The 26,252-nt window shown below is 37.8% G+C and overlaps 1 protein-coding gene across 10 annotated transcripts in view; it reads right to left on the bottom strand.

Moving 5' to 3' along the window:
• The window catches only part of LOC139998420 (uncharacterized), a 64,517-nt gene that overhangs the window by 15,451 nt on the left and 22,814 nt on the right, over positions 1-26,252 (bottom strand). The window contains exons 1-3 of one of the 10 annotated variants that reach the window (XM_072022959.1): positions 21,080-21,384; positions 19,439-20,565; positions 4,132-4,257 (exon numbers count right to left, since the gene is read on the bottom strand). The exons of 1 other annotated variant lie outside the window; for it this stretch is intronic. Coding sequence is in view for 5 of the 9 variants with exons in the window: in XM_072022993.1 (XP_071879094.1) it covers positions 11,002-11,090 (89 nt within the window). In the remaining 4 variants the exon portion in view is untranslated. Of the gene's footprint in view, positions 1-4,131; positions 4,258-4,335; positions 4,571-11,001; positions 11,133-12,594; positions 12,709-19,438; positions 20,566-21,079; positions 21,385-26,252 lie in introns of those variants that run through there. 8 more of the 10 variants (XM_072022941.1, XM_072022976.1, XM_072022967.1 and 5 more) reach the window with 8 other exon arrangements.

Raw genomic sequence — 26,252 nt, 5'->3', positions numbered from 1 at the left:
AAATCACAATGACAAAGTCAATGATAAAGCGCCTGTAGGCGTCAGCTATAACGACATTAAAGAGAAGAATCATCGTAATGCAATTTAATTAGTTCAATCGCTAGGTAGAGCGATAATATGACAAATGATATCTGACAAACGATGCGCGTTTTAGAATCAAAGATATAGTTTTCCTACATGTAATTCTTACACATTGAATGTACCTATATATTCTTACCTTAAATGGCAATCTCCGTGTTATCGTATACTTTACTTCGTTATAATTACAGACTTATTAGCAAATATGAAAATTTCCTATCTTGAAAACAATAGAAATTTGATCTATTTTCGAGATATTTCAGATATCTTTATTATTATCCAGACTTGCTTGTTATTCTATCAAAGTGTATAAACAATTTCATTTTTTTTTTATAAACTTTATTATCACATTCCTGATAGACAAACATAATTAATATATATAAATAAATTATTCGACTTTTATGACAGTGACACATTTTCCACAGGCTAAAAGTTAAAACAATAGAAATAACGTATCGTGTTTAATATAAGAAATAATTTAGAAATTTCTAACTCTATAATTTAATTGATTATACCGTTGTTTTCTGAATCGTTGAAGTTATATCACTTGTTAGTTACATGTCGATTTTTTTAAATGCATACGACAAACTTTCGTTTTCCTTTCGAATTCAATTTACATTTCATATTTACACTTCCAATACAGATCTGTCAAACATTTCAATTCATACAACAAACTTTCGTTTCCCCTTTCGAATTAAATTTACAATTACCAAACATACAATAATAGCATTCGGCTGAATTTCACTTTCATCGGGGATCGTACGATTCTTAACTCTTCAAACGATCTTCGGGGCTACGAATTATTGTTGCAAGTATTGCTATAACGGGAAATACGTTTTTGTGCGTGCCGAGGGAAGGTGGATACGTCTAATTACGACGAATGTGGTAATAACATCTCTTGGTCTATGAGCTCGGTATTCATAGCGATGAGTGAACAACCCAACACCATCGTGCAACGTATAATGAAGCACATAGAACGAAGACCTACAATTGTTCATAATTTAGTCGCTCGTTGACACTATTTATGATTACGGTAGGTGTCATCGTCTGCTTCAAACACTGACAAAATTTCCCAAAAAAGATTTGAAGATACGCGTATGTATACGTACACTGAGACTTTAAAAAACAAGAAACCAAATCTCAGTCACCATTCCATATAAAAAGTGAAGTGAATGTCTTTATTAATCTTTTAGATAAACAAATGTCGTGACACTTTACTTGCCGCAGATTAAAAAGACAATACCCTTTGGATTGAGGCATTAGATTCAACTAGAATCAAACGTACTATAAACTCTTATAATCCAAGTTACAGTACGACGCCAAAATAATTTTACTTATAATTCTCTATGACAATTGATCGTAAATAGTCTACCAAATAAAAAAAAAAGAAAAAAGAACTTTACTTGTGTCACCCTGTGTATAGGATGTAAATAAAATGAGTGGCTACACTTTGTTATCGTATTCTTTCTAAGGACGGAAGAGAATTGTGATCGCAGAACCGGAACCTTTTTCTTTTCAAAATATAAAAACTCTCTGTTTACATTAGGATTTACATAATAACAGACGCTATTATTATCGAACTGATTTACTACGACGTACATACGTAACTTCAATGTCAGATCGACTCGTTACTATATACCGATTCTTCTGTTTCTACGTATAACAATTATTTTTCTAAAGTTTCGATATAAACAACAAGCGCTTCGATCTCAAAGACAAAGAGGAAAAAATCGTGACAAATTAAAAACCTTAATAAGAAAAGAAGTCACTTGCGCATATGCCTTTTCGTATCAGTTTACAGTAAACAAAATCTCGATTCATAGAATAGAAAAATAACAAGGATATTATTTATTATTGTTTCTGATTGCTAGTATAAATCCGTAGAGGAGATATCTCGTGTCTTAATGAAAATATACACCGGATATATCCTAACATCAGACCAATGATACTACTTCCAACATGCCCTCCATACGTAATAAAAAGCGTTAAAATGCACATCGCGCTCTCGTCGTCCTAAATTTCTGTTAATTTGTTCGTTCGCGTGCTCCAACGCATAAATTTCAACGCCTGACCAATTGACCAATTTTAACACCTTGCTGTATTATCTTGAATATCACCCTAGCTTGTTCACCCTAATACAATATGTGGGATGTATCCGCAATAATTTGGAATTCTTTTTCGAGGGAAATCGCTTGCAACCCGAAATTATCCACTCGATTAAGCCGGTTGCTTGCCGGGACCTCGTTACTCTTAAAACTACGCCCGCTGACTCCTCGTTAACCTCGTCGTTAACGCGTAGTCCGATTCTCGTTCCGTGGGCAATTAAGGCTGAATTTCTCCCGTCGAACGTCTAATCAACGAAGGGGCGAGTATAGTGGGTGTCTCTAGCATCGCAATTTCTTGCGGATTTATTCTTATACTCGAGGGACCGTTTCGCACGCCGAAGAAGAAGCTTGACAATGATTTTCACGATCGCAGCACGATACGGGGTCGTGCTCGGAACGGTGAAATTGCGAATCAGTGATTGGAAACGGCCGATTGATATGTTCAGCTCCGATGCACTCGCCAGAGGAAAAAGTAAAGCTCGTCGATCGTAAATCATTTGAAAGTGCTATCGGGCTTTCTTTCGGTGAAGCAAGAGCTTAATCCGAATCGGATTAAAACTTGAACGTGGCTCGCGTGAAAAACAATGATTCCAATTAATAGTTTATTACGGCGAATGGTGTTACAAGCGTGTAGGTTCTTTAAAAGAGATATGTATATGTATATAGGATGTTTCGTTTATATTGGATATCTTAGGATCAGTTACTTATAAAAAATTGTGTCAGGGCGATAGTTAATTGGCTCGGACGAACGAACATTATGGTTCGCGATTTGTACTTTGCTTGTATTTAAACGGAACTGTTAATTTATTTTTCTTGTTTTTTTTTTTTTTTTTTATAAACTGTGGCTTTACGCTATCTTTAGATTAAAGAGCCAAGGATTATGGAAATGGAACGAATGGATAAAATAGCGCAGGTATAGAGGTAAAAAATGACGATTAAGTCGGACGTAAATCGGAATCGCGCGATTCGACCCGCGTTTCATTGCGACAGAAAAACAATTGCAATAAATCAGCGTTTCTCAAACAGCTAGAATACCGGAATCGTTGTACTACGCTCGTATTCGCTTCTGATTCAACATCTAGTTTATACGTACGTACGTAGTTTACTATAATACCTTGATGCTTTGATCGTTCTAAATTAGCGAAGAATCACTTTCAATTTCATCTCTTCTTATTGTTCTTACTTTATTATGTAATCCCATTTCGTAAAACCTGATGAATAAAAAATGTACACTTGCTTTCGATAAATTAAATAGCGTTACTCTATTCTTACAATGAAAATACACAATTTGTAAAAAAGTATCTAAAATTTCATTTCTATTTTGAATGTTCGAAGAGTCGAAAAAATTATTGCCGAATAAAATAAACAACTATAAGACCATGTTGACTCTATTCTAAAAGAATTTGGAGAATCCTTCGCGTGATATAAAAATACAAATATCGTTTTTTGTTCAAAAAAAGTATCTTCGCTTATATTAAATAATAGCGTTCGTTACTATGAACTGTTTTCTGCATTACAACCATCGCTTGAAATCTACTTTTCAAATTCAATTCCTATATCCTCTTCAACATACGCGTTTTACTACTACTACACATACTTCATTTACATATTTATAACGTCCTAACCACGAGGTGCCCTCAGATGACCTCAGATTGGACAAACAACCATCCGAAAGACGAAGCCACGAGTTCTTTCACGTTTATTTCTCGCCAATCAAAACAGTTCAATTTAACAGTAACGCGTTACGAAATACTCTAAAGACATTTCACTTCGAGAACACAGCATTACTTCGAATACACTTGCCGGTTTAAGTCATCGAACCGAAACAGAACCTCTAACTCGTTCTTCCAATACCAACGTTCCTATAGTTATCTGCCTCGTTCGATCACGAACCCCTATATATCAAAGAAAACGAGCCTAAAAAACAAGGGAACGAAAAAGAACTCACCGCAAACCTCGAACGTCGACCTCTTTTATGCTGTCTATAAAACAGAAGCAAGGATCTTCTCACGGCGAGATCGATATACTCCTGTCAAAATCAACGATCCGACCTGAGATCGTTAGTCTCGTCCAACTGAAACACGAAACACGAAACAAGACACTGTGGTGATGGATTTCGAGAAATAGCAGGAAATCTGTTGTCGGCACGGACTATGGAGGTGAGAAAAAAGACGTGACAATCGAACGCGGGATCAAAGGAAGCGTCCTCGTTTCGAAGCTGCGCGTGAACGAGACTCCATGGCTCGGACCGTGGCACTGAATCCTTTCGTCGAGGCACTCTAACTCGGCTCTCTCGATACAAACCGCACGACAGAACGAACAAAACTGGCACGAGAGTACGAGAGTCGGGCCACGAGAAAGAGAGACGGGCCTCTCCGGTCTCGGAGAGGAAAGGTGGCCAATTAGCCGTTACTCGGCGCACATGCCTTAACCAACTACCCGGCGCAGCTGCAGCGCCGCTGTACGCTTCTAGGGAATCGCATTCATAAACGCGCACGATGCAGCGTCGCTCTGCGCGTCGTTGTGCAGCCTTCCAGAAGATTCGCGTTTCTCTTTTATTCCGTCTTCTTGTAATTTTGTTTTTGTTTTTCTCTTGTTCGCGTTGAATTTGACCGAATACGTAACACGTCTCGTTTCGTGGTTCGTCTGATGCGCGAGTTTTCAAGTGCTGCGACGTTTCGATGGATTTGATCGAAGTGGTAAAGTGATTTGGCTATTGTTCGTTGAATTAGTTTGAGGTTATTCGCTGATACTAGGATAAAATTTCTTGCTCTTTGCTTGAGAAATAGGGGTAGTTTATAACTGTTTCGAGACGAATTTTTGTTTTTGCAATGAGCCATACGTTATATATATATATATATATGTATTAATTATTTTAATACGTCTTCTCTATAAAACGAGTGATGTCTCTTTCCTTATATCGAATTCCTAAAAGAACGAAATAGATATTTTCACGAGAAAATAGCGTGTATACCGTTAATATATAAAAACACTTTCGACCATCTTTCATGTTTTAATTTGAGACATTTACGATCGTGTTTCTCCTAGGGATATAGATATATTTCGTGGTTAAAACGTAACAGACGTTAAACGTTTTTATGGTAAGTTAAATGAAGCATGTGATTAGAAAACCGGACACGGTTATAATTTCTCGTAGTTATGAATCAAGAACAAAATAAGCATTTCTGAAGTTTTGAAATAATAATAGTTTGTATAAAATTGTTGCACATAGCGAATTGACTCGCGACTGAGATAATCGACCTTTCGTTAACATCTCTAATTTCAGCCTAATTATTCTAACATTTACTTATTTATTTATCGTTACTCGCCAATTAAAAAAAAAAAAAAAATTATACGATGAAAGCTCAAAACAAAACGTTACAATACACGAAACTCACTGCGAATTACGCCGCTGCAGATTCTCCCGTTGAAACGCAGCGCGATCGAAATACGCGTCGTTACATTTTGCATCGTCTCGTTTTCCAAATTCTCCTTTCACTCGTTCCAATTTCCAATTGCACGTACTCTGCGCTATAGAAACACAAGTTTAACGAATTCCTGCTCTCCGTTATACTTCCAGCAACGGTAAAGATTCTTCTGGAAGGCGAGAAAATTCCAGACCGATCGGTATCTCGAATTTCACGTACAGGAATAAACGTACGAGCTTAAAGCGAAAGAGTCTCCTCTAGCAATTTCTCCATCTCCTCTTTCTCTTCTTGTCGCGACAAGAAAAGAAACCCGGCAATGAGTTCCACTAAATTACACAGACCGGAGGGAAACACCGTCGAGGAGTAAAAGAGAAAACGATAGAGAGAGAGAGAGAGAGAGAGAGAGAGAGAGACATCGAGACGGCCGAGACGGCCGAGAGAAACAAAAACTGAAACGATTTTATCGAAACGCATCCTGCGCGCGGTTTCTTCCGCTTTCGCGACAAGGCGTAAGTACGGTGCGCGCCGCGGAAAGCAGCGTAATAATTGGAGAACGAAGATGTACGGCCGAGCGAGTACCGCTATTCCGGCTGACCGGAATCACTGCTCTGGAACAGCACGGTACTCCTCTCCTTCGTTCATTTTCTCTGTCTTCCCTGTATCAACGTGTTCACGGAGAACACGTGCGACTGGCTTCACACCTGTTCCAACGTCCAAGCGCTTTTCCTTCGAGTGACCATTGATCGTCGTCGCTCGATCTTGCCTCGAAGACACCATTAATTAATCTAATCGCATGCTTCGACCATCAAAAACACGTTTCATGACGGTTACGATGATAAACAGCAGGCAGCGAGAATTTTGTCGCCGGAATAACGCTTTAAAGTATAAAACTTCCGTTTTATGGGCCGTGTAAACTCGAAGGTCGACGCGAATAGAATGGTTCACGGTTCGATACTTTATGGCCCTCTTGTGATTTGTGTTTCTGACGTCACGTGTAGCGGCAATGGATAATAATTTCGTTTTACTATACATTATGGACGTCTTTATAAGAGTATTCGTAATTCATATTTGCAATTAGGATACATTAAGTATATTTTGTATCATAAAATATGGTCGTAAGTAGATATTGGCTATCTGTTTAGAATGTCGTTCCAAATCGGAAACCAATTCACGGAATTACATGGTGTGTAACATTGTTTGTATTGAATAAGTTTACTTACGATAGAACGCGACACCAATGTGATTCAAAAGCTTGACCTCTTCTTTTTTAATGGAACACGCAAAATCACTTATCCATGGTTACTCATTATTATGCTATTAAGAGTGTCAGTGTAGCGCTTATGAAATACACAAAACTAAACTCCGAACAAACGAACGTTTTTCCATTCCGTACGCGCACTTTTCCTTATCTGCATAATTTATCGGCAAATTTAATTTACTAGCGATACGTGACCATTATTCACCACAGCGTACGATCGCGTAACAAGCGGTGTTCCGTGGCGCGGCATGAAGAACGCTGAAACGCAAAATGGCCTGTTACGACGAGGACAATGGAAGCCTTACGAGGTACCTTGAAGAAAGGAAGCGTCCTAGCGAAGAAATTTTGGCTACGGTTTGTATGCGGTTACTTGAGACCATTGAATCGACTTTGTGTCAATAATTCCTCCGTTATGATTCGCCTATCTGATAAACTCACCCTTCCCCATTTGTATATTGTAAGCACTCGCCCGCTGTTCGTATGGAAATTTTTTTTTTCGGCTGAAGGAACATTTCTGCTTTTATATTTAGAATTTGAACGTATATTGTACGATTAATTCAAACCGAGCACCGGTTAATCCAAACAACATATATTATAATTAAAGAACAATGTGACACCGAATGATTCAATCGGCAAATAAAATTTCAATCGAGCGAAGGTCTGAAAACATGAAACTTATCTAAATGAGGTCCAGCTGAGCTTCAACAGAAACAGCAACGAGTTTCACCGGATCTCAAAAAAAAAAAAAAGACTGAGAATGTCGGAGGCCTTGTTAACAGGATCTATACGTATTCATTTCTGCGATATCGTTTTCAACCTTCGATTACATCTCGACAGTATTTCTTGTCGCGTGCATCATCAATACCTCCCGTTCAATCATCTAACATAGACTAAGATAGACGTTCGTCGCTTTACATAGAACGGTCAGTAGTCTACCGGTAATAGTACGTATTCGAAACTTCAAAATAGAATCTCCATCTTATTTCAACCTAAAATTATAAACAATTAAAAACAGCCTGCAAGGAGTGTCTCCGTGCAATGAGAAAAGGCACAACGTTGTTCTTGGAAGCTAATGAAGCAACGCGTAAAAGATAAGATCGCGAGCCGCCAATGTTGCAATTAGACGAAGAGTATATAACCATTCTGAGCGCGAAACGAGCGTCAGTTGCACGCTAACCGGACATGGAAGTGCGTTTTCAGAGAGATTTGCATGACCGCAAGCGACGCACGTGACCGTCGCTAGTAGAAATAAAATATCATACTTATTGCAGAGCTTATACGCCATCGCACGAACGACACGCGTGCAATATGTTTCATGACCTACCACAACACTGTGCTCGATCGATAATCCGACACTGACGCTCGTGAATCGAGAATGAGACGGAGCCACGTACGATTCACGGACGAAGAAACGATAGCGGATATAATTTTTGCACCCTACAGCGACAGTGTACATTAATATTAAATGGAAAGTAATTGACGTCATTTATCCAATACCACAGATTGGATTGGGTCGAATTTATACTTGGAAGTTTCTACAAATGAGATTGCTATTAACGTCTCGCGTTAAATCTTACTTGGATTTCCAATTAGAGTAGGTTCACTGCAAATATCAAATAATTATTTATTGAACGAATTCTGAAGAATTGACGATAACCATATAGAATTTTGTATAAATAGACGTTCTATCAAATTTTACGATATACATAATTTTATTAAATATCGTATCTACAATGGAATATAAGACAGAATTATGGTTGGAAAAAATAACACTGAAATTAAATGGTTTCCTACCAATTAAATAAAAATATCTCGCAGGCAGTCGAGCTTGAATGACAATCAGTTAAAAACAAATTTCCATTTCATCCGACTGATTAAAATTCCAACGACGTCATAGAAACATGATTTAGATAAAGAACAATTAGCACTTCCACCGGTAACATAACAGTGATAACGCAATACGAGCTCATTGTTCCATACTCATTCACACGATAAATCGCGCGATTACGATTAGACGACTAGACGATTAGAGCTGGAAACAGCTGAGGGTTGATAACGTTGCATAACTGCGTTCGGGAGAACGCGACACGGAATAACGTTAGTCGTTCAAGGCCGAGTACGCTCACTGTAGACAGAGCAGTGCAATCTGCATTACAATGTCACTCATTGTCGGTCAGGGCACGAACGAAAACGTACGATAACCGGTCGCCACTCTTACACGCCAGCTCGGTTGTTGTCTTTGTGAAAAAGTTAAGAATCAATGCACCGAAGAAAAAGAAAAACGAAATCACGTGTTTTACCGGTACAATTCGATCGACCCAGAAAAGCATAACACCATTTTGGCACGAAACGGTATACTATCCGAAACATGGAAAGTAAAATAAATTTTTTTCAGAATAATTTCGCGATAGAATTACACTTTATAATGATTCGTTGGTTCTTAGATTTTATGAATGATTTCTATTAATTATTTATGAATCGTTTCACTTATTCAGAATAATTTGACAACAGAATTATGTTTCCTGATGACTTCCTCGATTTTCTAACTGGATTTATAACTGGTTGGCAAATTCTTTTTACGTCTGACAATTTTGTCTGCATTATGTTTCTTTGTAAATGCCGGATACCTATAAAGAAATAGGAAAATGATGCCACAGAAAGTAATTTAAAACGTCCATTGCTGCTGCTAGGTCATGGCCTATATTCCCGAGAGGAACGTAGATAATATTTCCACTAGTTTTTTATCGCGAGACGTAATCAAGTGGTTAAGCAGAAATGTTAATAAAACGGCAGTCGAGCAGATGGTGACCTCATATAGCGTCAGGTTTCTAAAATCTTGAAAGAAGTAAGATATTCCTCGTTTGTTAAAATAGTGATTATTTATCCCTCCATAAACGTATTAAAATTTTCTTGTATAGAACGTATGTTTAGAATAATACAAATTTCACGATAAAAAGCAAGTTTCATATGAAAACAAGATTTAATTTTATATATATATCTTCTTTTATAAATTTCTCCTTTGCATTAACATTTTCTTCTTTTATTTATATATACAACGTATTGCGTAACGATGTTACTGTCTTCCATACCAATTACAAAATATGCAAACAATCGCCTTTTCGACGATGAAGATAAACCACGCTCGATACAACTCGATGCAATTATTCGTGACAACTCGGCACAATCGTGAAATGGGTTCGCGTGAATCGCACGCGCGTCTCTCGAGAATGGTGCTATCAAGATCACCGGCTTGACTTCCGGTGTCCGGATCATTACGTGCATAGGTACTGCAATTTGATCCACGAGGCCGTACCCATACTGGAATATCATTGACGATAATAAAGAAAAAAAAAAAAAAAAAGATAAATCGACGAAACATCAAAGAAATATTGCAAGTTACACACGAATGTCAGACGTTCTTACGTAACCATTCGCTACGTTACGTTATCCGACTTTTGGGCCGTAATTAAGGTGACATAAATTAAGAAGAAGATTGATCTATGTGATTCCGTATGAAATAAGAACAGACGAAATTTGATCCGCGTGCATGAAACTCTTATTTTTTTATCCTTATCTTGAATTATGCCGAGTAATTTGGTGGAATATCGGTAATGTAATAAATTATACTTGTAGATCAATATTTTTGTACAATATTACCGTGCGAAATACGAAGAAAGGGAAAATGATAAATTATGAATTTTCATTACGAGTAGATTAGAATCTTCTTCATTTCTTAATTAGGTTAACGTCTGTTTTCTGGCTTGTGCACTTTGCGTAGCTCCACTTCTGCTTTATCTTCTTCTACATTTGTCTTTCTATTTTTTACACGATAAACGTTACTCGTGTGAAGACTTTTTCAAACGACATTGTTTATTGCAATGTGTTTGTATGTATGTAAATGTTGAAATTTACATTCGGTCACAAAAGTTAATCCATTCGTTTGATCTTTGGCCTTGATAGCTATTGCATAATACCAATCGAACAACATTTCTTCCATACATTCTATTTATATCCTCGGTTATCCGCAGAAAAGTTTCGTAACACGAAAAGTTTCCTGCTAACAGAAGCAAGAGGAGTTTCATCGCTGACCACCGCTTCTACGTTATGAAATTTCTGTAATGTCACCTTTTACTGAGAATCCTTCAGAGGTCCTCCGTTTCGTTCATAAAATTGTATATTCTCCGTGTGACCTCGAAACCTCTTCTTTCCACGGTTCTTCATTGAAATTTCTCCTTTATTCGCGAGCCACCGTGCAAATGGGCTACTGACGCAACCAGGAACGCGCCACCGGCACCGCGTAATGACCGATAATTAGTCAGTCGATTGCATAACTCGCCATTGTCAGATAATGCAGACGAGCTGTTGGAGGAAGATTACGTTCCGTGAATTCGCCACGCGGAAGACAAACCGGACATTTCGGAACCCGTCTTTGTCTTTGTCGACAAGGCGCGAATGTGAATCGAAAGGCACAAGCAACTTCTTCACCTGCGTAACACAACGATTTCTATTCACATATTTCAAATATTTCTAGAAACGTTGTTTTGTAATATCAATTGCTTGCTTCGTTCCTGATCCAAGCTGCAACTGTCTATACGTTTTTTGTTTACTTGCAAATAACTTATGTAAATCTACTATACGACCTATGCAAATTTTTAAAGAAAGAAAAATACTGAATTATTTACGATTACGTGTTAATTTTCACGCTTGTCTTTCCTATTTCTCTACCGATATGTACTTGCCTAAATGTACACGGTTCTGTGACAAAATACTATAGTTGTCAATTTCTCTGGGTAATTTGGACACATAAAAGTGTATAGAGAATTTTTTGACCGATCGAAAGTGTGCTGGCTACGTATTAACTCGAATAAAATGGTTGAATCGTATTTCCTTTGGAACGACGTTCAATGAAGATAGATAATCACCTCCGAAGTAACGACACGAATAGAAGATAAGATTAAAGTTTGAAATACAAATTCCACGAACCGAAGTTACACGATTGATGAAGCAAGTTTTTTCCCCAGCTAAACGAGAAATCATGTTTATTTACGAGTTAGGAACCGATCGAACTTCCCTGGCTGGATTGCGTGCGAACGACATAAAAGTTTCGTGGCCTTGTATTCGCGCACGTGATAATACCCGTACAAAATAAATACGTGCTCGATCGATTACATCCAATTTCGCATACCTGCTTTATCGGTAGTTTGTACAAGAAATAAAACGGGCAACGCGTTAGTTTTTCATATGCCTTGAAACGAATATAAAGAACTATAGACATTTAAATTGTTTTCAGAATAAAATTCTTCTTTGAGAAACGCTTATAAGACATTCTTTGAGATTATATTATTTGTCTGATATAAAATCAGAGATTGTACATAAAAGTCTAAAGATGATTTATCTCTTTGTTTTTTAGTAAAATATCGTTTGTTTTTTCTTGGAAAAATATCATCGTAGGTAACGTAATTAGTAATAAATGTCTATTTCCTGTAAGAAAAATTGAATGTAGAAAACCAGGAATGTAAAAGATCTTGAGAGTGAAGATGCAAATATTTTCTAAACAGCTTCTTCCGAATTCTTTGTCAAGTGGAATATAAATAAATAAACTCGATGAAAACTGTTTTGAATGCTGGAAACTCGCAAAGCAGACACATCGAACATGCAGATAGGACAGATATAGACACGCTCGGCAATTGTTTACATAATAAGCTGATATTGAAGTATGACGTACCTTTCGAGCGGAGGATATCGCGCGTGCTGCGCGATTCACACGGCAAAGCAGAAACGCGTGACGAAACCGTCGCACTTTACGCTTTGAGACGGCGTTTTTGGGTCAAGTGAAACAGTTAAACGGTGACTCGTTTTTGACCTGAACAAACGCAGGAGTCCCTGTTAAAAAACCAGGCTAACGAAACAGAACATCGCGACTTTCTATCTTACTTAGGGAAACGAATCTTCAAGTTCATAGTAAATGCTTCGAGTTCACGTACGTCGAATAAAATCAAAAGGAAACGCATTGTACGAATATTCGCGATCTTTCCACAACTTTGTGCGAGCTGTTCTGCGGCAAATTAGAAGCGTCATGATAATGGACGTTTGTTCTAACGATAATTAACCTTGTCACTGTTCGAGACCATCGCCGATTATACTTACGCAAACTCGCTCGTCATACCAACACAAGTTCTTGAAGCAGCTCGACTGATTTACAATTATCGATTGACGATTTATCGGTAACGTTATCTGAAATATGTTCTTAATCGTCGCAAAACCATGGCTATGTCAATTTTATAGACGATAACGATCGGAAATGGTTCGCCGCGATTATCGTCTATGAAAATGCGAATTGTGTTTATAAACATATTGCATGCATATATATGATGTAGGTATTTCAAGAACTCGAATAGCGAACGTCAGCTCTCCAGAAAGATTTCTATGCAACTTAATTAATTAATTAATCGTTGGCCAGAAGATGATTAGCGTTGTATCGTTGAGTTTGGTTAATCGTACAATCGATTTATTGTATGGCTGCAGCTTATTCCTAAAGCGATAATAATTTTTGCTGTAACCGACGGGACAAACGATTACGTGGTGATTTGTGATAATTCAGTGACGTAAGGATGAACAGACGCTCTTTCCTCGTAAATAATTTCAGAGATATCGACGAAAATAGATGCGGTAAAAACTCTTAATTGCTTTATTACTTATATCGCCACTTCCTTGTTATATAATAAATTTATGATGTTACGTGCACGCAGTAATTTAGCAAAAATATAAAAATGTTCAATAAATTACGTAATTATTTCGAAATGAAAATAAGTACGAGCGTTGCATCGAATGTGAAATTAATCGACAATCTGAAATACATCAATTTCTATTTCACTAACTTGTATTTATTTGTATTACACCTTGTGCTTTCATTCGTTTTTAAATTATTCGTTCAAACGTCACTACGATCGCAATAATATCTCTGCCCGGTTTACGGAAAATCCTTTTATGCAGATATTTTTTCCACACAGAAATGCCAAGGAATTTATATTATCGTACATCTTCGTCGATCCTTTAAAAGCTCTAAAAGTTTTGGTTCCCGCCTTTTCTGGCGTGTAGACTTCATAACCGATCGATGCCCGAAGTTCTCAAGATTATTGAAATTCGAGATCAGATAGATCGGCAGCGCTTTCGACGTGTTATTAACCCGGATACCTTTATTCTACATTAACGGAGCTGCACCCTCCTCGAAAATAGGCTCATCGATCAATTGACCGACTGCTACGATATTTCTATATATAAACTCGCTTCTCGTTGAAGGAGAGCTGATATCGGTATCTATCTGCTAGCCACGTCTCTGCAGTTGAACTTATCGAAGGTTCGATGGTTTCCTTTCCAAAGCACGTGTTTCGACCCCATCGTGATATCGTCCAAGTAGAAAGGGTGTGGTTCCTGTTTGTAATCGTTTAACCGATAACACTAGTAGACGGCGTTTATCAGTCTATTTTAGACACACAATTTCGATCTTTTGCCGGAGAAATGAAGCAAAACATAAGAAATCGTGATAACGACCGTTGAAGAAATAACACAGTTCTATGAAATTTCTCGATACTTGAACATTTCTACGAATTGGTAGATACATGTATGTATAGTTACGTGATTTTAAATAAAAAACTTATCGTTTTTATGAAATATATATCGTAACTAAATAAAACTCTGTTACGATTGTAATTCATCTTATCAGATGTGACTCATATAATTCGTGTAAAAGATGATAAAGCTAATTGCGCTTGTTACTGGTTATTTATAACATATACAATACAATGACACGTTTTTATTTGAACATCTACCATGAACTTTTCCGTATGTAATATTTTCTAATATTCTGAAATATATCGGTAACGTTGTAGTAAAACATGAATATTACGATTGTATTGGTGAACATTGGCCTCCAACAAATGCGAAATTGTATGCAGAAATTACAGGACATTTACTGTAAATATCTAATACACTTTGTAGAGATCACAAAAGCATTTGATGACGCATATACGATATTGTCCTAAATATATAAATAGTGTTAATTAAATGATCTACGTAACTATATTCAAAAATATATATAATATTCTGAAATATATCGGTAACATTGTAGTAAAACATGACTATTACGATTGCATTGGTGAACATTGGCCTCCAACAAATGCGAAATTGTATGCAGAAATTACAGTACATTTACTGTAAATATCTAATACACTTTGTAGAGATCACAAAAGCATTTGATGCGGCATATACGATATTGTCTTAAATATATAAATAGTGTCAATTAAATGATCTACGTAACTATATCCAAAAGTATATATAATATTCTGAAACATATCGGTAACATTGTAGTAAAACATGACTATTACGATTGTATTGGTGAACATTGGTCTCCAACAAATGCGAAATTGTATGCAGAAATTACAGGACATTTACTGTAAATATCTAATACACTTTGTAGAGATCACAAAAGCATTTGATGCGGCATATACGATATTGTCCTAAATATATAAATAGTGTTAATTAAATGATCTACGTAACTATATCCAGAAATGTATATATGTTCGTGTCATACTACAGTGATAATAATATTTCAAAATATTTTATATAACACGCGTAACATAAATACTTTCGTGTGTTACTGTAAGCATTTCTCCGAAATGTCAACAATTAATTTGACCATCGAGCAAAGAACTAAAACTTTAAAATACTGTTTTAGCGTCTTAGGTTTTTATGGTTGGTTGTTATAAGATGACACATTGAAACTAAGTTTGTTTGGTGTTGCGAACGTCGAGAGGACGAAAACACGAACGACTAACTTGTTTTGGCGGAAGCAGCACATTTATTACTACAATTATGGAAGAATCGATAGATCGTGATATCGACGGAATATGTATTCAAGGATCTCGAGCGAAAATCTTATCAAACGACATGCTATTTGCATATTAATATGGAAAATGTGATTGCAAAGCTAAATGGGAAATTAATCGTCTCGACTTACTGCTAGAACAAATGTCAACGAGTACCTACATAATAAAAAAGATCATAACCTTGGTAAAGATATATTTGAAAAGTCGTGAGAAAATAAAAATAATAATGTGCTTCATAAATCGTAACTCGTTTCCTCGTCGTGAAATGTCAGTTAATTAGAATAAACGATTTAAAAAGATCGATACCACGAGTTAGTAACGATGAATAAGTAATAGAAAGGGAACCACGAGATGCATAAAATGCAACTCGCCATTCCCATGCCGCACCTTTCTCCTCGGGAGATTGCCTTTGAATATGAGATGCGGCAACAGCAATAAATGCATATACGAACGACTATGAATATACTTATTGTTTGCGTGCCAAGTAGAAACGTTTTCTTCTTAAGGATACACTGGTAACGTTTTGGAAGTTTCGTTTCGACCTGTGTATGATGATGGGTTTACGTTTACTGCGTGGGAAAACAGTATTACTTGCGAATACCGTACGTGGAATTTGCAAGAAGATTGGTTATTTAACTTCTCATAGGCAACGCGGGTCGTTTATGTCCCGAACGAAATTTTACTCGTCAATTTTTCCCAAGCGAATTTTTACTATTTCTAAAATACCATTCGAACGTTTGATTTAAAGGCGCATGGTATAACGTAATAAAGACTTTGATAAGTATAGACAATTTTTTCGGGTTTTTCAAAGCACCAGACAGTAAAAAAAAAAAAAAGAAGGAAATAAATATGGACATACACGATTCAATTTGTGCACGGAAAATGGAAAAATATGAATGTCCATGGAGTGTTAAGCGTACTCGTTTTGTCAGAAATGTGAATCTGTAAAACGCAAACTTTATAAAGTGACCAAAAGGAGTAGAAAACTTCTTTTCCAAAAAATACTGCTGCAAAATGACCATTGTGGTTCTAAGAAACAAAAATCATTCGATAGAATCAATTTATAGAATTACTCGTTGCCTACAATGGCAAGTGAAAGACAATTAAACATTTCCAATAACAATAAATCAAACACTATGTTAAAAATATACAAAATGCAATGACCTTCCAAAGAAGGAGGAGCTTGCGTCCCAGAAACAGCGATTTACTAGCAACCCATAAAATTCAACGAAGGTAGTACATAAAGGGGGTGAAATAGAAGAAGGAAACAAGTTGTTTACGGTCACAACGTAGCCGGCGACGTAAGCTTAGCAGCGAAGGTCTCGGAAAGTAGGTGATTCGACGTAGGAACTCACGCTCGATACAAAAAGAACAAACACACGCAACCAGTGAGCCAAGAAGATAGTGGGGCCGGAACGAAATTCCAACTACGTTTTCAGTTCCTGTTCGATGCTATAAATCTTTCGATTTCGTCGCGTAACGCTCTAATAACAAGAAACAACTTAATTTTTTTTTTTTTTTTCTTTCGTTTCCTCTTCCCTCCCTTTTTCTATATTGTGTATCACAGTGTCGAGTCACTGTAGGAACACCAGAACCGGAAATACGGTGAGAAATTAAGTGGAAATCCGAGAAAAAAGAAAAGAAGGAAACCTGCTGAGAGTACCTATAACTAATCGTCAAAACGCGACGCTGGTGAAAGTAGCGGATACGATGAGAAGAAAGGAATAAAAATTGTGAAATGAGTTAAACGCTTTGTACGAGAACGTAAAAATATTACGTCGTTCTTCATAGTTTGGAAATAATACGAAGCGTGTCTTTTTGTAAAAGTAGTAGATTCGAACGTAAAGAATTATTGCAACGTTAGTTCTATTTAATATCTATGAATGTATGTTAATAGGATAGCATAGAATTTCTAAAGAATTACTCACTCTATCTAATTTATTAACAGTGTAATAAAATGACGGAGAATTTCAAATGAACAATTTGGATTTAGGTTTAAATTTCTGCATTTTTGGTATTGAATGTAACATGATACTTTCAACTTTTTACTTGTATAAGTATGTACATCTGTTAAATTACACACTGAACGTTTGTACCGTGTGGAGGCTGCGACAGCGAAAGGGTTACAATATTTCCGTTGCGAAGATCACCACACAAAAGGTTTATTGTTCCGCTCAATACGTTTCTCCGAATAAGATCTCCGCGTAGAAATGAGTTGTCGAGCATAGTTTTGCACATTCTTGGTCAGAAATATCCTTTAGTCGGGGAATAATCTCGCCGTGGCGAATATCTCGCCACGTAGTGTATGAAAGGCCCTTTCAGACTGAAATATAATTATCCGTCAGTCAGTTCGCAACATTTCCCCCTGGTTGCATCGACCGACCGGTCGATTCTCTGACAAATTAAAAAGTTTCACGCAGCGTCGTTTGCGTGGGTGCTGTGCTTTCGCGATAGTTTACGACCACGAAGGAAATCAAGGACACGAATTCAAATTTATTTCAACGTGCTTCTCCCTTCGAATAAACTGAAATAACAAATAGAAACGATAAGGAAGTTATTTCAGGGGAGATTAGTGAAATTGAGGACTTAATACGAAAATAAAGCAAACGATCGATCTTCCTGGCGTTAATAGTCTTAAGTTCCAAGTCCTGCACCTCCTTTCTATTTGGTAAACGTGGAACTATGATTATTAGGTACGAGACTCGATGATATATTTTTAATCGACACATTATTATGCCCCGCGGACTGATATCCGGATACTGAGAAAATTGCTTCCTCCGCAATAAAGCATTTATAACATAGTTGCGTTAAGTATCGCTTGTAGCTTCCATTCTTCGCTATTTGAATAGCGCTTTCAATTTTAAAGAAGAATCGTATAATGGGCACCGAGAGAAGAATAAAGCCAGTCGTATACAGAAGGATACGGATACAATAGATACTAGAACTTTGGTTTCTTGAAAGGGAAAAAGAACAGATACACAACTAACGCGTTTAATTGTGCTGTTTCAAAATGACGAAGAATTTCAGGCTTGTTCGGTAAAACGTCAGTTTTGTTTAACAGAAGAATTTTGTATTTTGGAAAAATATGTGACGCTTCTTCGATAACGTATCCGAATATGTACTTAATATTTGCACATCCCTATTATTCTCCCGAGTTCTAACGTTACCCCTGAGTTTTATGGGCATTTCGTAAAATACCCAACACGGAAGCACTGTGATCTGTTTGCAGAGCAACGTGGCGTATCGCGACAGTGATTTTACCGGTCGTTCCTCATCCCTTACGAGTTTAAACGGCGAGGAGGCGCGACCGAACACAGGAGAGAAAGCGAGAGAAGACACGCGTGTAACGTCGTTGGTTTACGCGCATTCGCGCGACCAAAAAACGTGCGGCAGGTTTCGAAAATGGAACGATCGTTTCCCTATAAACGACACATCGTAAATTCCAGCGGTGTGCTCGAACGTTAAACTGATTGCGGGCTCGTGAACCTTAAGTCGGCGTTTCAACTTTAGACCGCTTTAAAATCCCAGCCACGGAAAGATGCGGCCGGAAGTGAAATAGAGAAAAACGTCGAGCGAAAGTCGTAGACGTCGGGACGTATGGCAAAAGGGAGGCTATTTTCTCCGTTTCGTCTCTCCCTCGCCTCTTCTTTATTCCCCTTTTTCCCTGCCTAACGATCCTCTTACCTCATGCTGTAGGACCTTCCCGGTTTGGAGGTCATTGCACCGCGCCGGGTGGTTGCAACGGGGGTGGCTGCCACGGCGGATCGATTTTCCACAACGATGTCGAGGTAGGTACCGAGAAAAATCCCCTTCGCTGTGTCCCCCTTCGATGTGGCGATCGACGACCAGCCCCACGGACTGGTCCCCCACCGTGGCACACTACGCTTCTTGGCACGTGACTACGACGTAAAAACTCGAAACGCTACGTCGCGAAGCGGAACATCCTCGAGAGGAGACTGAAATCGATTGGCAAACCCTGTGGCGCCAACCCACCTACTGCAAGACTGTCGGTCCTTCGAGAATCGCGACGTCGATCGTTCAACGGGGTGGAAATGATCCGATGGGAGGGTCAAGATGGAAAGCAGCCACGTTGATGGAGCCTCGCGTTGCTGACAATTGACTGCTCCACTGTTACGTGCGCGAGTATCTCTTGGAACTTTTGCACTGACAAGAATTTCACTTCGAACTTCACATAGACTCTTTGCGAATGTCTGGACTTTAAATCGTATACGAATGATCATTTAAGGGAATCACAGCGATTATACCTATTTTAATAGCGATTCGCTAATAAAATGGTAACTCGATCTCAAACTATACAAAGCAAGGTAACGAATCACTAACGATATCTGCCGATATCGTACACTTTTCCTTCGAGCTTCGCTCGATCCACGTGCAACACGACCGCCGAACGTCGTAGTATCTGATTCACGCGATTGTTACAAACTGACTGACTGGGAACCACTTCCCTAACTACGTAACTCGTTAACTCTAGATGTCGATAGTGATTGATGAGCGTTGGCGCGAAGGTCGGAGATCCCTGGTGGCACGATTTTTGCGACGGCGTTCGCGATCGGCCGCTGACTGGGCGCTGTCACAGGCAACCACGCGTGTAAACAGATTCTACGAAAGTCCAATGTCACGGCCTGGCCACGCGGCCGTGTTCCACGATCGTTTACGTTCGCACGAATAATTATAGTCCATTGATGACACGGGCACGCACGTTTTCGGCCACGGAATCGTCGTTGCACTTCCGCGCCGGTCCTACTCGTCTTACCACTCCATCGTGCCCGGGATCGCGTGGTCGTGGACAGCTATTGGAACGATATCAGACTGTAACCACTCGACCCATCTCGAGTTGTTATTGGCTCGTATTCGATTTCGATATTTCTCGTTCATTCTCTTTGCTCCGATTATTAAGCTATATAGTATCGGAAACTATATTCGTCATATCCACTATGCAAAAATTGTATCGTAGTACTGAATTGATGGACTATTTAAAGACGATTTAAAATATCCAGATAAGATAACGCATTTTTATTTCACCTATTTATTAAAAACAATATCTTTGACGAAATTTACTTTTGGCAGCGATAACACAGACAATCGATGATCCATGCCAGACCTGGGTCATTTACCAACCCCGAAAGAAACCTCGCTTCAACAGCCACTCCACACATAATCCACCCCTATACAGAATGAAAGAAAAAGAAAAATATTTTCAATAACCATTGTCCAGAACACGAGCCAAAAACAACACTCTGTTCGTCTGACGAAGAAGCCAGCTGTTAGCGCTTCCCCGGCACACCCCGTCAGAATACTGATTACCTCGTCATGTTCACGGGAATCCTAGCCAAACGTTTCTGCGTCATGATGCCGTACGCACGGCATCCTGAAGCGGATTGAAGAGTATCCGAGCGTGGCCACCCTCAACGTTGATCTCGAGGGGTGAAACGAGGGAAGAACGCGTCGAAGGGCGATTCCAGGAAAATTGTTGGTACGGGATTGTGAATGTCGACGTGGCTCGAGGGAACGAGGCGACGCGACGGTGTCTGCGGCAGCTGCAACCACCGGAGACTGTCGGCCACGTTTTCTTCTATCGACCGTATCGCACTGCGACGACGAATAGCACTGGCGGCTTTACCTCGTGGCGCGCAGGTTTCATACGGATGCTCGAACGCGCGCGCGCCCGCGCGCGATTGCAAGCCCCAGGAACCCTTTGTGTCTACATATGTATACACAGGTGGCGGCCGTGGAAGCGGAGGCCGTTTGATGCTATTCGAATATGCTTTTTCGCGCGACGATCTCTTTTTCTCTCTTTCTTTTTATTTAATTATATATTCACGTGTTGTTAGATTACATCGATGTTACCGTTTGCGTTTCAGATTAACGCGTAACATCGTACTTTTAAACGAAATTGGCAAGTTGTATTATCGTTTGAAATCTATTTCAATTCTCTAAGAATAGCGTTTTAGATATATATTATTTTCATAAGTATCTAAATAATGTAACGTGTATTTTAACATTGTTGAACATAAAATGTTTTAAGGTATATATCCAGCGAAATAACGTTTGAAGTGCTATTGTGATTTATGGAGCATTATCTCAAGGTTGACTGCTACGTTATCAAGTTCCGCTTATCACAATTATGTAAAAATTATGTTAAATTTCTTACTTCGTTAGATTTTATACCGAAGATAGAATTTTTAGAATGTTGTGAAACTTGTTTCAGCTGTGCCTAAAAACATTAAACAACTTTTTAAATAGAAAACAAGGAATGGAAGTTAAAAAAAGTTGCTAATTTATAAAATTTATCAATTTCATTAAATCTCATAATTCAAATTAATTATAGAAGGTAACTAACTCTACGTATGTTCTTAACTAGAATTTCTATTTAGTCCAGACCTGTATCCCTTTGTCGTTTGTAAACCTTAATTACTTGCTTCCGTTCGAATTAACGAACCCTTAATTAATATCTCCGTCATACATTTTGTATAGAGTTTAATGAAGGTATAACATCATTTCGAAAGGAGGAAGAGACCGCGAATACGACGTGATTAGCCTTTGATATTTTCTTACCCTGTATGCGAAGCAAAATGCACACGATGGAAACTATGCGGTTTATGCCTGCGCGATCGTTATGGGAGCAATTAGCAAGCTTGCAAAATATTCGCAAGCTGGCAGTCCGCCATGTTATCTACGTGATAAATTAACAGACAATTTCAAGGTTTACGAGCTCGTATAATATGCAATTCGTTGAGACACAATAGTATAAATGTCAGAAGGATACAACGATATCGATATCGTTACAAATTATACGGAATGAAACGTAACACTGCTCGATATTTATCAAAATATAATACACTGAAATTTTCCTTAGGTAGCTTCGAATGTTGTCAAAAGAGATAAGACGCAAGTATAATGATTAAATTTAAAACCATTTAAAAGTTGGTAAAATAACAAACTAATTATATTAGAAAATTATTAATACTTTAAAAGAAAAGAAGGTAAAAATATTTTTGAAAATATCTCTAACACCATATGTTTAGAAAATATTTCTTTTCAAACTGTTTTTTAAATTTTATATCTACTTACTTAATTTCAGACGAAGTAATTTTTTTCTAATTTCATCTTATTTACATGTATATGCAAACATCACGAAGAATTTAAAGAACCCACTCGAACGATTATAAAGATCGACCGTGATCGATCGATCAAACGGTCAATTAATCGGAAGCAATAATAATCCTTGTCGGATTTATGCTCCCGTTCTATTACAAGTTCTAACGAGCGGTTCTTTCATCAACATATAACACGAGATTAAGAACGCAGTCGGCACCTATGATTTCCGAGCTTATTGCTATTAGATGACGATAGCAGCAACATTAAACGAATACCACATTTATAACGATCCTGAAGCGCAGGAGAATCTGACCGATTGCCACGTTCACGATGTTCGATGAAAAAGCGAAGAAATGAACAAACAAGAACGATGATCGATTCAAGTCTCGTACACTTTCCAATGTAAATTCTCGTTCATAAGTAAAAAGTAAACTAAATCTGACAAGCTATTAGGAAATTATTAAACTTCATTTAGAATTTTATTATTATAAAATAAATATTTATACAATTATCAATTATCAATTAAAACAAATATTTATTACAAATAAATATTTCACCAATTATCAAAAATACATCCGTATAATGAGATTAAGTATTTTCTTTGTTCCAACTACGAGTCAAGGCGTAGGTGGATTTTCATTTCACGTTTGCTTCTCACAACTTAAAGCGCACTGTTATCTAAAAGTCATTTTTGTTACGAACCCATCAATCGTAAAATTGACAAAAAACTCTAAAATTCTTGCAAATATATTTCACAATTTGTCACCACGATGTACGCATTTTGAATTAATCTCTCGTGCAAGTACAAAATTCTAACCCATTAATTATTTCCCTAACAATGTGGATCGTTTATCACGTTTCATGCGAAACTAGAATGTGATGTAATATTATACTTATGAAAGGGGCTGCATATTTGTATAACTAGAACAACGTGCAGAGTAGTAGAATGGGTTGGGGAAGCCTCGAGGCTCGGTTGTTCTTGTTCCGTATGAATTATTATTACCGTGATGAGTCTGCCTCTTGGACAGGTTTGCTTTTGGTTCGATTGGAGAGAACTGTCCAGTGACCTGGAAACGAACCGCGGGTGGTAAAGTGATTTCGTGAAATATTGTTCTGCGTTTGGTATCAGCAAACGGACACGGGGACTATGAATTGACATTGTTGACTTCAGTCGTTCTACGTTTGGTCGATTCGAACGTTTTCTTTGCTTTTGTTTTCGTTGGGGAATAACGTGAATCATTGCAGGCAGACAGCATGTCAGAGATTATTAATGATTTTCGAAATTTGATGTTAAAATTTCAAGACATAATTGAAGTAATTGAGGTTCCTGTATTTGACGTGGAAAAATATGCATTTTCGTGTAAAATGTAGATAATTGGGAGTTTCAATTTGACGTTAAACATGAAACATGATGTAATAAGATATATATCAACTTAACTATACGTTTGACTAAAATAAATGTAAATTTTTTACTTGAATATCTTTAAAGTTGTTACTAAATGAGAAGAGAAATATGCGCATTTTCTTTTAAATGTTTTAACTGGTTGGAAAAATAAATTGCTTGGAATGTACAAATGGCGAAAAATTGAATTCTCATTACAGAAACGATATCATTGAGAAAAAGAGGAAGCAAAGAGTGCAACAGTTGGAAGCTGAATTGTAATCTTATTTCAACTATTTTAACGACTGGGTAACACCCGTAAGTGCCACGGAAATAAAATCATTAAGGGCTGTGTTCTTAATAACCGTTCTAGATTGGCTGATGTCACGCCAATTTGAACATACCAGTGCAAACTAAAACTGTGACCGAGGAGTGTCTGAAAATTATTCGTGGACTTCCATTCGAAATACGGCAAGAATTCTCTCTAACACACGGAGTGTAGAGATCTAAAATGACGCGAATCTAAAGAAGTTAGCGAGTCGAACATCGACTATTCCTCAGCTTTTCGATGTTTGCGAAGATCTATACACGAAGGCTTTTGTATGGGTTTTTAAAATTTGAACGTGCTATATCCTCTCTATAAAATATCTATTTCTATAAAAAAATCATTTCTGTTAAGAGAAATAAAACTTTTGGGGGTAGCTATGTCTATTCTGAAAAATAGAGGACTAGATTAAATATGGGAAACAGCATTTCTGCTGGAATAGATCTCTGAAATGATATCTTAGGTTGTCCGGAAAGTGTCTTTCTTTCGCAAACGTGTTTTTTTACAACAATACACCTTCGTACAAACGTGAAACCGAGTCTGTGAAATGTCGCGGTGTTTATCACAACAGAACAAACTGGATCGTACGTAATTCGACAAAATAATATAAAACGTTGAGCGTCTATTATTTCCTCATAGAACGAAAGAAACTTTTCGGACAACCTAATACTTTCTACATTACTCTTTACATATACTTTTAGATTATATACAATTTCCATTTTTAATTGCATATTTCATCTGACTTGGAATTTTTCAACTAACTGCAACGGAAAAGGAAATTTCAAATCTATATACGACACCATCTCATGATTGATAAAAAGTTTTCAGAACATAACAAAACGTCCTATCACCTAAAAGAAATATAATTTCTTTCACGAATTACTTCAGCTCTCACAGCGTTGAATTATCTCGCAACTGATACGACACCTTCGTCCTCGGTCGGTCGAACTCGCGAATTCAAGATCGAAAGCAACATGTCCGGTCGTTACAAATTATCCGATGTGGACGATCTACATATGACGTAACGTACTACGTGGTTGAATCCGTAGATTAACGAGAGGTTGTTTGCAGAGGTAAAAGTCGTGAGGATACGATAGAAGAGCCAACGCATGCAAGTATCACGTAGGAGACACAAGAAATCACGAAAATGATAGATCGCCGGTGATCTTGTGACAACGATCATAACCAAATCCACGTCATAGGATACGATAGAAGTGCCAACGCGTGCAAGTATCACGTAGTAGACACAAGAAATCACGAAAATGATAGATCGCCGATGATCTTGTGACAACGACCATACCCAAATCCACGTCATTCCATACTACCCGACAGTGAGCTGTTAGGCTTTGACCTGACCTTTGCACGTGGCCCAACGTTACATTTTCCCCATTACCTAGGGCAATGAGGATCCTCTCCTTGCCTCTCAACATCTACAAACGCAACATATAGAAACTGCAAGCATTCGACCACGATACTAGTCCTGTGTACAGTCTTGGCCGTGATTTGAACAACTATTTTAACTTCGCTACTTCATTGTAATATTATACTTGATCATTTTGTGAATAAAAGCCGACAAAAATATAAAGGCACAGTCAAGTTAAGCTATTGCTCGGCTCTTCCTTTTTTATCGCGAATTTGACGTGACAATCTCCTCGCGTCGCAATTCGAACGTT

Source organism: Bombus fervidus, chromosome 1 (assembly GCF_041682495.2).
Source record: "Bombus fervidus isolate BK054 chromosome 1, iyBomFerv1, whole genome shotgun sequence".
Taxonomy (NCBI): Eukaryota; Metazoa; Arthropoda; class Insecta; order Hymenoptera; family Apidae; genus Bombus; species Bombus fervidus.
The sequence above is the reverse complement of the archived record's forward strand: the minus strand, read 5'-3'. Positions and strand labels throughout refer to the sequence as shown.